Source organism: Chiloscyllium plagiosum, unplaced genomic scaffold, assembly GCF_037043375.1.
Source record: "Chiloscyllium plagiosum isolate Xiang-an unplaced genomic scaffold, Cpla_swu_hap1 HiC_scaffold_8, whole genome shotgun sequence".
NCBI classification, from domain to species: Eukaryota; Metazoa; Chordata; class Chondrichthyes; order Orectolobiformes; family Hemiscylliidae; genus Chiloscyllium; species Chiloscyllium plagiosum.
The window spans coordinates 33,668,872-33,683,982 of record NW_028270146.1 but is presented as its reverse complement, the minus strand read 5'-3'; the positions used below and the strand labels follow the sequence as shown (position 1 = coordinate 33,683,982).

The 15,111-nt window shown below is 39.9% G+C and overlaps 1 protein-coding gene across 4 annotated transcripts in view; it reads right to left on the bottom strand.

The window, feature by feature from the left end:
- itpk1a (inositol-tetrakisphosphate 1-kinase a) overlaps positions 1–15,111 on the bottom strand; it is a 232,664-nt gene that overhangs the window by 30,449 nt on the left and 187,104 nt on the right. For all 4 annotated transcript variants that reach the window (XM_087989685.1, XM_043697201.2, XM_043697200.2 and 1 more), the window contains 2 exons: positions 8,262–8,360; positions 4,470–4,510 (listed from right to left, as the gene is read on the bottom strand). In XM_087989685.1, the coding sequence (XP_087845811.1) occupies positions 4,470–4,510; positions 8,262–8,360 (140 nt within the window). The remainder of the gene's footprint in view (positions 1–4,469; positions 4,511–8,261; positions 8,361–15,111) is intronic.

Here is a 15,111-nt window from a genome sequence, read left to right as displayed (position 1 = left end):
GCTCAGGGCCACCCACTTCCCTGTCTCAACTACGTCTCCATGCAATGTGTTGGATTCTGCCTTGACTATTTTTCAACCTGTTTTTGATAACCTTTTGACCTCTGGAAGATTGCCGTTGCTTTTATGCCATCCCCAAAGAATATCTGGGCAATGTAAGCCAAAGGCAAGTTCAGGCCAGGTCCTGGGAATCAACTTCAAGTTGCCTAATAAAGGTAAGGCAGTGACCTCTACAAAATTTTCACAAGTTCTCTCTCCTCTTAGTCATCGCTGTACATTACAACAAAGACTACATTTCAAAAACATATTTCATTGACTGGTTGCCACTAGGGAAGGCCCAAGATCATGAAAGGTGTTATAAAGGTTCCCCTTGAAGGTCCTTGAATGTGCGATCACCTCCCAAATCTGTGACCATCTTTCATGCAGCTCCCATATTTCAATCCCTCTAATTCGATAATTACCTCAGCACCGTACTAAAATGTCTCTTTTCTAAAGCCACAAATCACATCTTATCTCACTATGACAATGAAAAGCTGTCCCTTCTCAGCTTTCAGACCAGTTGACAGCTTTTGACATGGTTGACCACATCATCCCCTTTCAACCTGCCTCTATTTGTCGTCCAGCTGAGTGGGACTGCTCTTCCATGCTTTAATCCTTCTCCATTTAAATACACCTGAGAATCACTTGCACTGGTTTCTCCTCCTGCATTTTTTCCATAATCTCTGGTGTACCCAAGGACCAATCCTTGGAACACCTCTTATTTCCATTGAGACACATTCTGTTTCTCAATGACATCATTTGAAAGTGATAATGTTTGCATATACACTGATAACCTGAAGATCTACCTCGCCGTTATCTCTCTCTCCCCCCCAGTGTTGAGTGCTGAATGGTTAGGAATATCCTTGAATGAAATATTGGGAAGTTAGCAATCAGTAGTTTTGAACATTGCTCTAAATTCTATTCCTTGCCACCAACTTCATTCTTCTCCCTGGGAATAGTTTGAAATTAAGCTGATCTAATTGTGAAACCAAAAGAATGGTAGTTGCTGGAAATCTGAAACAAAAACAGTTCTGAAGAAGGGTCACTGGGCCAGAAATGTTGACACTTTCTCTCTCCACAGATACTACCAGACCATTTGAGTTTCTCCAGCAATTTCCGTTTCTGGTGTAATACTGGCTTTATTAGCATCTGAGCCCTGGACTTGAAGGGCCTTTCCCCATACTACGAAATTCTAAATCACTCCACCATCGATGGTTGGGTCTTCCAATACGTAGGCCCTAATCGGAGATTTCCTCCCTGCAGCTCTGCCCCTCATTTTCTTCCATTTCAGACACTCCTTACCTCTTTGATAAACTTTTGATCACCTGACTTATTTGGCTCAATATCATATTGTATTTTATAATAGCCCTGTGGGACATTTTAAAGCATGGCATTTACATATGTTTTTGCTCTTCATGCAAGTGTCCTCTATTGTTATTCACCACAACAATACACAGTGAATGAAGGTGCCCCGATAGTAGCCTGGTTCCAGCTTATTGAAGATGGGTGGTTCACAAATCAATCAGGGCCGACACTAACTCAGCATACTCTGCATCCCTCCTGATTAAAACCGAGTGTTGTCTCAGCATAGTGTGTTATTGGGTTTTCAGCCTTGAGGCAGCACATGTTTGTACATTCTCTGATAACCTTCTAAACAAGACCATATTTGGAGGTTCTGCAGCCAAATCAAACATCCAAGTTCCAATCAGACAAAGCTTCCGCCACAAGAGTGGCTCCTCCAAGTCTGTTTCAATATCTTTTAGCTAACTGTTCAGAAGATTTAGAAGTTTCCAGAACAGTTGGAGCGCTAAGCCCGCCTGAACAGCAAAGCAATCAAGTGAAGCTGCAGAACAAATCCTCTCTGACTTTTCATCTGGCTTGAGGGGCTGTCACAGGAACTATTTATAGATCTGAGGTGGAGCTCGTCCAACTAACTGGAGATAATCGGTGTGTTTGTTGGCCAGCTTTAAAGCACAATATCCTAGATCTCACTACCATAACAACAGAATTAGCAGCATTTTGAGAAGAAATATTTCCACAAAAGAATCCCAAGTTTCAAAGCACACTCCCCCCTCCCCCCCACCACTGTAAGAGACAAGCCAATGAAAACAGAGGCTAGGGCTTTCAGAGCTGGGCTCCAAGGAAATGAGGTTCTTAAAGGGGAAACTGATTTACAGCTACCCCACCATTCTATGGGAGAATGTCAGAGTGCAACAAGACGCAGTTGAATACAAAATGATTTGGCCAAGTGACATACTGCTTAGGGGAGCAATTTCAGTCAGAGATGATTTTAATAAGCAACTTAAAGCCCACTGGCACACACTCTAAGCTGCAGGGAAAACCTGTTTGGGTGCTAATTGGTTTGTTTAGATTTTTACACCTCATTGTCGCTTATCGCTGGTTTAGAAGCTCTAAGCTTTTCATGACTAATTTGGAAGATCAGAGGAATCATATGTAGATTCTGTTAAGAATTAGTGCCTCTGATTTTTGTAAAGTATTGCAGTATTCAGATAGTGATCGGTCTTAAAAGCGCAAGAGTAGGAATTTGAGTATTCTACAGAAAATGCCTGCTCTTATGATAGACTGATACTTAGGAAGTATTCACTGTAATGTAGGAGTGATCTCAACCTTTCTGTAAACTGTACAATTTGGGTGCAATGCTGACTGTGACAGACAGTTAGAATAGACTATATCAGATCCACCTATTTCTTAAACAAATCTTCTGTTTGCAATTATATTGATTCTAATTAACAGACAAACTCTGAGGACAGATCCAAGAACAGTTGACTTACGCTTTTCCTCAAAGTTTTCATAACCACAACCCGAGGATTTATCCGCTGTTTATCTCAGTTTTCAAAGTCTTCCCTAAATCACAACTTTAGGCTTTCAACTCCATACCAGAAATTAACTGCATAACCTTGACCAATACTTTTGGGTAGTACTGCATCTTCTAACCTGCCATCTTCAAGGTAAGTTGTTGAATGAATAGTTGGGTTATAAATCTCTGTATGTCTGCTTGAAATTAAACTTCAATTGCACGTTTCCTTTATGAACTAACAATGTTAAAGTTAAACCAGAATAACTATACATTCATCTCTTTTGCTTCTGAAAACTGATAACAATTACTGCACTTGAAAATTAATTTAATACTCTGTGGTCCTTTGAGACATTGCTTAGATGCATAGGATACTCCATGAATACTAGTCTTTTTTTAAAAAAAAATCTTTACCTCTGCAGTCACTATAAATGAATGTTTGCAAACTTTGAAACAAATTTCCTCAGATGCTAACATTTGACAATACTAACAAAGAAACTCTGGACAAGTCCAGTGTGTCTGCCTTACTCTTCACTGGCACAACTGCACAGAGAAAGAACAGCTAACTGTTACCAACTAATCCTGGACCTGTTATTGTACAAGTGTTCTAATGTCGATAAACTCTGGGAACATTCGTGCACATGAAGAAGCTTATACTTTTGTAGATTAAAACTAAAATACTGCAGATGTTGGAAATCTGAAATAAAAATCTTTAAGTGTTGGAGAAACTCAGCAGGTCTGGCAACATTGGAGGAGAGCCAAAGAACTGTACAGCCTAGAAACAGATCTTTTGGTCTAACTCGTTCATGCTGACCAGATTTCCTAATCTCAACTCGTCCCATTTGCCAGCATTTGGCCCATATCCCTCTAAACACTTCCTATTCGCACACACATCCCGATGCCTTTTAAGTATTGTAATTGCACCAGCCTCCACCATTTCCTTAAGCAGTTCATTCCATACATGCACCAACCTCTGCATGAAAACATTACCCCTTAAGGCCCTTTTAAATCTCAACCCTTTTTCCTTAAGCCCATACCCTCTAGTTTTGGACTCCCTAGCCTGGGGAAAAGATCTTGACTAATCACCCTATCCATTCCCCTCGTGATTTTGTAAACTTTTACAAGAGAAACAGAGATAAGGTTTCCAGTCTGATACGGCTGAAGAGTCAAATCAGATTCAAAATGCTAACTTGGTTTCCCTCGCTACAGATGCTGCCAGACCAGACTTTGAGTTTTTTCAGCATTTTCAGTTTTTATTTGAATGTTTGTAGCTTTTCGTAACAGAATGATTTCCAAAAGTGAGTCAGAAACTGTGTTAATAAAAATCTCAAAGTCCACCAACATAAAAATAGATCTTATTGAAATGCTTTGAACAAAAGAAGAAAATAGACTTGTCTCTCACATATCACGGAGTTAGAAGCAATAAACTCTTCACAAATTAAATATAAGAATCAAGTGCATCAAATATAGATTATTCAAAGAAAGGTAACCAGAATACTTCAGTTTCCAAATGGTACAGATATGTATGTAAACATAGTGGAAAGGCAACTTTTTCCAAGGAAAATGGGTCTCAGTGTAACAAAGTTATTTCTTACAAATCCTGTGTGTTGTCACTCACCTCATGAGAGTTGGTGCCATGTGCCACTCTGGTTTTGCAAACTATGAAAAGAAACAGGGTAACGTTAAAACGTATAGAGTGACCAAGAGAACGGCCTGAGAAACTGCCCCATGCCTCATCCTCTGAAGTGGTTTTTAAATGAGTGTAGCTTTAATTGCAGAAACAATGACCATTGTGTAAATCAAAGCATAAAACTTTGGTCCATTATAGTTTGGCCAACAATATCTCAGTTGTACAATATGTGGCTACACAGAACCAGCACATATTACTTAAACTGTAGAAATAACCCAAAAAAGTATGAGAAACAGGCCATTCAGCCCAATCAGGTACGGTTGTTATTTGCAATCCTTTCATCTTACCTTCAACCATTACTCTCTATCCCTTTGGCCATCTATGTTTTTTCTAATTTCCCGTGAAGTGCATTTACAGTGTTCACTTCCATCATACACCACATTCGCACCACTCTTTCAGGTGAGGTAGGTTTTTTTCCCCCCTGAATTCTGAACTGGATTTCTTGGTGACTACCTTGTAAGGGCTGGTGGGTGGAAAGGGGGAGGAAGAGTGGAGGCAGTTAGCTCACTTGGCTGGACTGCTACTTTGTGATATTGAAGGCGGCTTACACCTGAAATGTTGATATCTCTGCCTCCTGATGCTGCCTGGCTTGCTGTGTTCTTCCAACCTCCAGCTGGTCTACCTTGGATGTCAGCATCTGCAGTTTTTTTTGTCTCTAACCAAGTTTGTAATACTGGCTGACACCAACCCCATGGCTTCAATTCTTGTACTGGCTGAGATCACCATGAAAGTCACAACTTCTCAACCTCTCCCCTTGCCTGAGATATGGTGATCTTCAAGGATAAACTCACCCATCAATCGTCTTTCTTTAATGAAGGAGCAGTGGTCCCCTAAGACTATGCCAACTTTACTCTTGTTATTGGGTCTCTAATCATGTTTTTTTCACCACAGGAGGAAGCATTTCCTCTGTATCTGCTCTATCAAAACCACTCAAATTTTAAAACACATTTTAAAAAGTTATCCCACAGCCTCCTTTTTTTAAAAAAAGTTAAACTCACACAACACCAGGCTATAGTCCAACGCGTTTAACTGGAAGCATTAGCTTTCAGAGCGCTGTTCCTTCATCAGGTCATTGTGGAGGTATTTTATGTTACTCCACAAACACCTGACGAAAGAGCAGCGCTCCGAAAGCTAGTGCTTCCAATTAAACCTGTTGGACTATAACTTAGTACTGGGTGATTTTTAAATTTTGTACACCCAAGTCCAACACCAGCACCTCCAAATCCTTTTTTTTAAAAAATATAGTTTGTTTATTCTCTCTTCAATGAATACCCACGCAATTCTGTATTTCTATTCTCTAAACGCTCCCAATGCCTTTTTATAATACTGATCATGAGTGAGACAATATTGCACTATTCAAAGGAATGAAGTATCAGAGGAATTTAGCTTTTGTGATCATACCAAAGGCCAGGGCTCCTTGGCATAATGACTATATGCAACACCAAAATACAGGTCAGCAGGTTTGTACAGTGGAGGGCATTGAGAACACACCAAATTTTGCTGCACTTTCAGAGTAAATAAAACAAAAGTAAGTTTACAGCTAGATTTGAATTATTTCCTTGAATAGATTGTTTACTTATAAAGTACACTATGTTTGTTTTCTTGCTACATACTAACCCAGTATCCTGTCATTAGGTCTGTTCAAAATACTGAGGAGAAAGTGAGGATTGCAGATGCTGGAGACTCAGAGTCGAAAAGCAGGAATGTGAAGGACTTATGCCTGAAATGTCAACTCTCCTGCTCCTCGGATGCTGCCTGACCTGCTGTGCTTTTTCCAGCGCCACACTGTTTAAAGTACTTAATCAATCAACACTCTTCAACTGTTAATCTTTAACTGTACAATTAACATAATATTGACAGGAAGGAGAAATGAAATTCAGTGCAGACACGATCATCTGTATTGGTTCCTTCACCGTAACAATTCTGGGGTTTTGGGATCAAGTTGTAGAGATTGAAATGAGGTCAGCCAGGTGGATCTCATAGAACATGAGCTCCCTGTTAATCTGGTCCAATCAGGCAGCCGAGGCTGATAGATATAAACAGGAGTTTGGATCAGAAATTGGCTAGCTGAGAGAAGACAGAGGGTGGTGGTTGAACTATTTACTCTGGAGCTCAGTTACCAGTGGTGTGCTGCAGGGATCTGCATTGGGGCCACTGCTGTTTGTCATTTTTATAAATGATATGGATGTGGACATACAAGGATGGGTTAGTAAATTTGCAGATGACACTAAGGTAGGCAGAGTTGTGGATAGTGCCGAAGGATGTTGTGGGTTACAGAGGGACATAGGTAAGATGAGAGCTGGGCTGAGAAGTGGCAAATAGAGTTTAATGTGGAAAAGTGTGAGGTAGTTCACTTCAGAAGAAGTAACAGGAATGCAGAGTACTTGGCTAATGGTAAAAGTCTTGGCAGTGTGGATGAACAGAGAGATCTGTGTCCTGGTGCATAAATCCCTGAAAGTTGCCACCCAGGTTGATAGGGTTGTTAAGAAGGCATATGGAGTGTTGACATCAATTGGTAGGGGGATTGAGTTTCAGAGCCAAAAGGCCATGTTTCAGCTGGACAAGACACTGGGCTCGCCACACCTGGAGTACTGTGTGCAGTTCTGGTCACCACATTATAGGAAGCATGTGGAAGCTTTGGAAAGGGTTCAGAAGAGATTTACTAGGATGTTGCCTGGTACGGAAGGAAGGTCTTACATGGAAAGCTGTTTTGTTCGAAAGAAGGTTGAGAGGTGACTTAAGACATAAGATAATCAGAGGGTTAGGGTGGATGGTGAAAGCCTTTTTCCTCGGATAGTGAAGGCTAATACGAGGGGACATAGTTTTAAATTGGGAGGTTATAGATTTAGGACAGATATTAGGGGTAGTTTCTTTACTCAGTAGTAAAGGTGTGGAATGGCCTGCTTGCAACAGTAGTAGACTCATTGACGTTAAGGGCATTTAAATGGGTATTGGACATACATATGGATAACAATGGAATGGTATAGGTTAGATGGGCATCAGATTAATTTCACAGGTCGGTGCAACATAGAGGGCTGAAGGGCCTGTACTGTGCTGTAATGTTCTATGTATATGAGTGTCAGAGATTCTGTTTGGTCTCAGAGCCAACTTTGAGCTAGCTGGGTCAGTGTCGTGTACAATGCTCGTGTGACTTAGGTAACAGGATACCAGCCTTCCTGGAGTTATTTCACAAGCGCTCACAGGTTAACCTCATTTTATGCTTTCAGGATACTTACTAATCAACTGGTTCAGAAATGTTATTGTGCACCTCTTGAACAAATGGGAGTTGAATCTGGATCTCTTGGATTAGAGGTAGGAACACTATGACTGTGCCACAAAAATACCTCATAATTCCTTTTTAAAATGTTTATAGATTAAAAGTAGATTATCCATGTAATTGACTGGGCACCAAGAGATGTCAGTAGGAATAATGGCAAAATATTCAGCAATTTTTCAAAAGTATTATTTTAGAAGGAATGATTTCTAACATTGCCATGTGATGGTGGGACAGGAGAAAGGTGGGCAGCTTGGCAAGTCTCCTTGCTTCCAGAACAAAATAACAATTTATGTATGCCTTATGTAGAAGCTGACAGAAGAAGTTCATGACAATCACCAGTCCACTTCAAGATTGTTAAAAAATGTTTGAACTGATTTGTAAGGAAGTTGCACAGTAAGCCAGCAGCTGCTTCTTGTGTTTTGCTTTAGTTTCTGAACACTTACTGAATGGGAATGTCAGCTTGTGCTTCGTAATCTCTGCCAAAGTGTCCTCCCCACACTGACTGCTGAGCTCCATAAAGGGAGGGGAACAAATTCTCTCATCTGTAAAAGAAGATTGCATAGTTTTATCAGAAAATGCTTGTAGGAGAGAGGGCCCAGTTTTGAGCAAACCTTTCAGCAAAATCTTGCACCCAGTTTCATCAAACAGTTTTGGCTCTTTGAAGAGAAAATCCAAGGCAAGATGTCACATTATCTATTTATATTGTGACAAAGGAGACTACATGGTCATTGGTCCTCTGTGTACCTTCAACATACTCTTTGTGCATCAGCAATAATATCACTCTGATGTGCAGAAGAGCATATTCAGAAAGTTGCAAATTTGCAATTGATCAACCTGATGAAAATTCAGATACTTTTAACAATTGTGGTGGTGCTCTGATGCGCTTCAGTGGTCAATCTGATAAAATTATTTGGCCAATCAGCCCCTTGAGCTTGCTATGAAATTCAATAAATTAATGGCCTATCTGATGGTTGCCTTAAATCTACACTTCTACCTACCCCCAATACTTTACAAACCCCTTTCTCAAGAATCTACCTATGCCTTATAAATAAATATTTAAGGACACTGCTTCTGTCACATTTTTCAGGATGAGTTCCAAAGACTCAAGATTTCACCACCTCTGTTTTAGAAGACTGACCATGACCCTACAGGATCAGTAACATCTGTGGAGAGAAAAGCAAAGTTAACATTTCAAGTCCAGTGAGCACTGTCCGAAGTTATTTTACCTTATCTTTTTGTAGCCTCTCTTCACACTTGCTGATGACACAAATATTGGTTGAAAAGAAAGTCTCAACAGCATTTTCATCCCCTCATCTTAGTCACTTATACAAAATTGCAAACAGTTGAAGTCCCAGAACTAATCCCACTAGTGTATTGTGAACCTGGAAACGGACCCATTTACGTCAATTCTCCATTTTCAGTTCCTTCCCTGAAGGGCCTGCGTGAACCATATGGGTTTTTATTATCCCCACAATTGGCAAAAGTTTAATAGTTATCATTAAACTCTATTTCAGATTTTTTTAAAAACTCAATTCAAAGTCCACCATCTGCCATAGCAGGAAGTGAACTCCGTTCCCCAAAACATTACCTGGATCATTGGATAATTAGGCCATTGCTTCCCCATAACCTTTAAATGTGGTCGTTACACCAATAGACTTTCTTTTATTTTGATTCAATTGAGCAAAGATTGGCTGTTTCTGGGAGAGACAGAAAATGAGACCACTTCCCCATTATGGATCAATTAGAATGAGACACAGGGAAATTATTGAATACAATTTTGAGAGATAGGGCTAACACTAGGTTATTTGAACTGTAAAATGGACTAGAAAGAAATAAAAGGATAAATTGGGAATTCCTATTTGTTTTACAAACAAGACTATTTTCTGCATCAGTCTGCTTCTGTTCTGAGGAAGGAAGCATTGCTTAACGTTGCTGTGAGAAATGAAATGGGTCGTGTTGGTTTATTGAGTAAAAGAACAACTGGTAAATCCAGCTCAAAACATAATCAAAATCAATATGAAATAGAAAAGGATAAGAACTTTCAAAGGCTAAAATACCAAGACCAAAGTTCCACTGAGGCACACAAGAATTTGTTCCAAATTAACTACGCAGAAAAAGACGATACACAGCAAAGGATCATATATGAGATGGATAGAATACTGAACAGATCTACTCTTAAAAATCAGAAGTTGTTTGCAATTCTCATGCTAAAGAAATTAAAACTAAGTATGAAAAGGCAAAGACGGAATATGAAAAGGGAATCTGAAGGTATTTGAGCCTTTTACCAATAAACAAAACTTTAAGGATAGACCCCAATCAGGAACAAAAGGGGAAAATCTAATTCTGGAGGCCGAAGATCAGGTAGAGTGCTCACTGTAATTAAAAAGATTGATCAGACAGCTACTTGCAGAATCGATATGTACATTATTATACCTGAAAATCAGGACGTTGCTGTTCGAATTGTTCAGCTGCTTCAAGGGTTTTGCTACATAAGTATCTCATCAAGAAATCGGACATAGAAAAACATGCAACAGTAGGAAAAATATCCATGCAACATCCACTAAACAGGCTAGAGATGTGTTTCTCCAAGTGTAAATTCTCATTTCTCCAGATCATAATTGCTGTTGAAGAGTCAATTTTTGTTTTTACTTTTCCTCTCTCTCTGCCCATATAAATACACACAAATTATTTATCAACTACTTCACAAGAGATTCCATTGGACAAGAACCTCTATAACTTGCACTTTTCAGACTTTGCACAGTTCACACAGAAACTAAGCCACAATTTAATTAATTACTGCTAACCACAAATCAGCATAAGATGTATAAATAATAAATCTTAGTGAATCTGAGCAGGAGACACATCTGGAGAGATGGCGGTGGTTTTAAGCTGGATGCTTTCAGCCTGCAAATGAAACTTGGAGTGATAATTGGTTTCTGGAAAAAATCATTATGGCAACAGATCCTGTACTGTGATTGCAATACAAATAAAACAGCAAGCATAATTCACAGCATAATTCACAACATACTTATAGGCAGTCAAAATAAAATAATAAAAGGATGGCATAATTATGAATATTTAAGTACACAAATAATTCCAATATGTTGCAAATGTAGGCTATTCAGAAGTCCATATGTATTGATATTGTGCACTTAAGTGAATAGGCAGAAATTGTATGAAAACATGACAGCTGCAACCCATATTTCATATTTCAGTCTTGACCTGTTCCATTGGCCACATTTCAAGCTCCTCAATAAGTGAAATATTGAAACTTCAAGTGGAGCGCTGTGTCACACAGTGTCAAAAGAAGCGAAGTGATGGTTAATCTCCTTACAATACAAACGACTTGTGTATATATTCCCTTGGTTAAAATGGAAAGTGCACTTTAGAACAATAAAATTCTGTGTATTTGGTGTGACTGCATCCATTTCAACAAAGATTAATTCCACATAAAGTGAATTCAGAATAAACACCAACCGACTGATGGGTCCTGGCAGGGGAAGCAGAAATGCCAAGATTTTCTGAATCAGTCCACACTTATACAAAAGAGCAGTTGTTTTTTTTTTTTAACAAAATCAGTTAGGAGCACACAGATCCCAATGGGCTTGGACCAACTGCAATGGGCTAATCTCATTCGACAGAGTCCAATTTAAATTAGTGTTTATCACCATTAATTGTTAGGTCAACTTGGTGCTGTTTATGGTCTCCCTAGTCTTTGCAATTCCTATTGTAAACTGTACTTTCCACATTTTTACAAGAAACAATCCTGTTTTAATGTACTTAAATGTACTCAATGTACTTAAGGCAGGATCCGAGTAGATCTCTGTACATGTGGCAAAACCTACTGAATAATAAGCTGGGGGGTCATGGACTGGCTGGACCGAAGGGTCTGTTTCCAAGCTGTATCACTCTATGACTTTAATTACTAGGGCTTGTACTTCATAGAATGCCTACAGTGTGGAAACCGGCCACTTGGCTCTTCAAGTCCACACTGACCCACTGAAGAGCATCCCACCCAGACCTGCCCACCACTCCATTCTTTGCCTGTAATGCTACATTTCCCATGGCTCATCCACCTAAACTGCACATCCCTAAACACTACAGGGCAATTTAGCACGGCCAATCCACCTAACCTGCACATCTTTGGACTGGAAAGGAAACCAATGCAGGCACAGGGAGAATGTGTAAACTCCACAGGGGAAGTCACCTGAGTGCAGAATTGAACCCGGGTTCCTGACACTGTGAGGCAGTAGTGCTAACCACTGAGCCATCTTGCTTCCCCAAACTTCTGTCTGCTATCTCAGGAGCACTGCCTTAAGGTGGGCTCTTACAGACATCAGTTTTGAAAAAGAGGCTTGGTTGGGATGTTTCTCACAGAAGACTGCTTCTCAATACTCCCAAATGTATGCTCTCACATTAAGTACAACCATTTCAGCAAAGTATCAGAACACAGTCAATGCTGCAGGGTCGCACTCCAATAATGGTGTTTTTCCAAAAGAACAGAAGATAACTAGAATTGGAAAGGAAACAGTGTTTTCCAACTGCTCGTGTTTCCTTCCAACCAAACGTTTACAATGACCTCCGATAGGACTCTCAGATCAGTCAATGGAGGTGGGACTAACGCAGGGAACGGCTGGCTCTGTGTTTTTCTCATAGGGTTGGAATGTCTTGTTGCTGTGCAACATTCTTTTCAGCAGCCTGACTGAGACATGTCAAATCTCACCAATATGTGAAAGATAAACTGGGCAAACTGCCTTGCAACTCCAAAGTAGGTTTCTGGCAGAGTAAAGCCAGTAACAGGTTATAGTACTGTCTGACAATTCTAAACAATCAAAATTATGCTTAAAAAAAAAATGAGGGCGATTGGTTGCATTGCTGATCTTCAGAATGCTGGACTTTCAGCTGAGGGAGACAGGTGTCTGATTTTATTTCAAAACAGCAATTATATCTGAGCTTTGGTGATTATTAACTGGGGTAAACTTAATAAAAGAAGTTAAATTGTAAATTAAATTGTAAATTGAAGAGTCAGGTTTGTTATGGCAACCTGGCTGCCTGAGGAGCACACAATAGAAGTGGGTTTAAAAGACAAGTGGTCTGGCACATGAATAGGGAATCTTTCGAAGGATATGGGCTAAATGCGGGCTAATGAGGCTAGTTTAGTTTGGGGAAACTTGGTCAGTATGGACGAGTCTGTTTCCATGCTGAATGACTAATAGGAGTGAAACAAGATGTTGAGGAATGGAATGCAGTTTCACAAGGTGTCAATTGGTGGCGCACAGAGGTACATTCAGGACATCTTCAAAGGTTTGTTATCAGATTGCTCAAAGTTCCTTTGAAACTTGCCTGAATGTGTGTGTTTTTGGACAGAGTGTTTCTCTTCTTAGCTTTAAACCTATTTTGATCTCCAAACACAGACAACAGTGAGCAACTTCCCCAGGGGAGGGGAGGGAAGGGGAGTGGTGAGACAAAGATACAGCCAGGCAGGAACTAAGTGTTCAGAACAAGGCTTTGTTCAGACAATACTAAAAAGTCCCTTATCAATTGTGGACCAATAGCTACAGTCAAAACCAAGGCTGGAAGACAAAGAAAATTCAAACTGCCTGATTACAACACAGTTAGGCCAAATAACAGATAGTGAGCTTGTTAACAGTTCTGGTCTGACTCAAAACACAGTTTTTAAAAATATAATAAACTAAGGCCATGATTTTGACATATGAAACTCGCTGTCTTGGAATCAGAAAACTGAACTGCCTATTTTACTTGTATTGTGATGTGAGGTAGGAGCATCAGTTAGAGATGCATATTAAACAACTGTTCTGTTGTGCAAGAAAAATGTCACATTCATTAATATGAAATACTACTTCAGCAAAGCAATGACATGTGCATGATACAAAAGAGAATATCCTGTTACCCCCTTAGACAACAGGGTTTATGACCTAAAAGGCTTAATGCTGAGCAGTGCATCAAACATCAACTACGGTCAGGTCATATGGGCAGACATGGAACAGCCTAGGATCTTGAAGCAGCCAGTGTGACCATTTGAGGTCTTTCTCAGAGTCTCTGCAACAGTGTCTATTACATCAGCACTGCCATTTTAATCAACCTGTTCAGAGATCTTACGGAACTTGAACACTGAACTTCTGGCCTGTTGACACTACCACTGAGAGACAAGAACCCCTATCACGTCAGTGTAACTTGTACAGAACTACTCCCATGTAATAAACAACAACACCTATAAGACAAGAGCCTCTTCTTGTTAGACCATCAACCAACTTTCCTCTATCACTTTAGACCAAGCAGGTCCCCTAAATCCCTGCCTTGATAGAAAATGGTGACAGCAAATCAACTTTATAGTGAACAATTGCACAAAGAGCACATGCAACATGACAGCCAACAGTACTGAATGCTCATACAACACAGCAGCAAACTGTGCAGCTTCCATTTAGCTAGCTCCTACATGCAGGCATCAGTAGGAAGAGCTGAATATTCACAAGCCCCACAGAAGGGAATCCCATGCTAAGATTCAAAAAGGCAGAATCGACAGTCAGTGGCAAAAGCATTTCAAACCTGGTAAGAGAAATGCAGAGGGGTGTGTGTTCAAAACTCTCTGAAACTGCATTAGTAGCTCCAAGACATTCACAGAATATTTTGTGTGTGTTAATAGTCTGCAGAACAGTCCTGGGTGGAGGTGCAACCAGATAGGCAAATGAACACTGGAAGAATAAAATTAAACTTGTGTTTCGAGCACCAATTGCATTTTACAATTGTAGACAACTTGCAGGTATATTAGAGAAGACAAGTGACTGCAGCTTCACTTCAGGAAGATGTCCTGGGCAGGATAGACTGGGGATATTTGGGGATAACCAGGTACAGAGCTAGAGTTCAGTTAGCAATGTGATGGTCTGGAATTTTCAAGGACTTTGAAGATCTTAAAGAAGATTGTGAAACCTGTGAAGATGCTGCATTGGCAGGAATTGTTCTTCACTGCTATCAACATAAAGGAACATTCAGCTTTTAAGAGTCAGCAAGGCTTGTGAGAAAACACAAGCAACCAGAAAACCATAAGTAGCGTACTCCATTTGAGCTCATTAATAAATCCTTAAGTAACATAACCGAGGCCATAACATCAATCACAAGACCATCAGAGCATCACAAATAAAGTTGTTCAGGCTGGAACAATCTTCCATAAATGGTAACTGATGCAAATTCAATTGTAAATTTTAACTTGGAGCTTGATATTTAGTTTAACCAAAAGCATTTTAGATAAAAGTCCACTCCACGTGCAAGACGAGT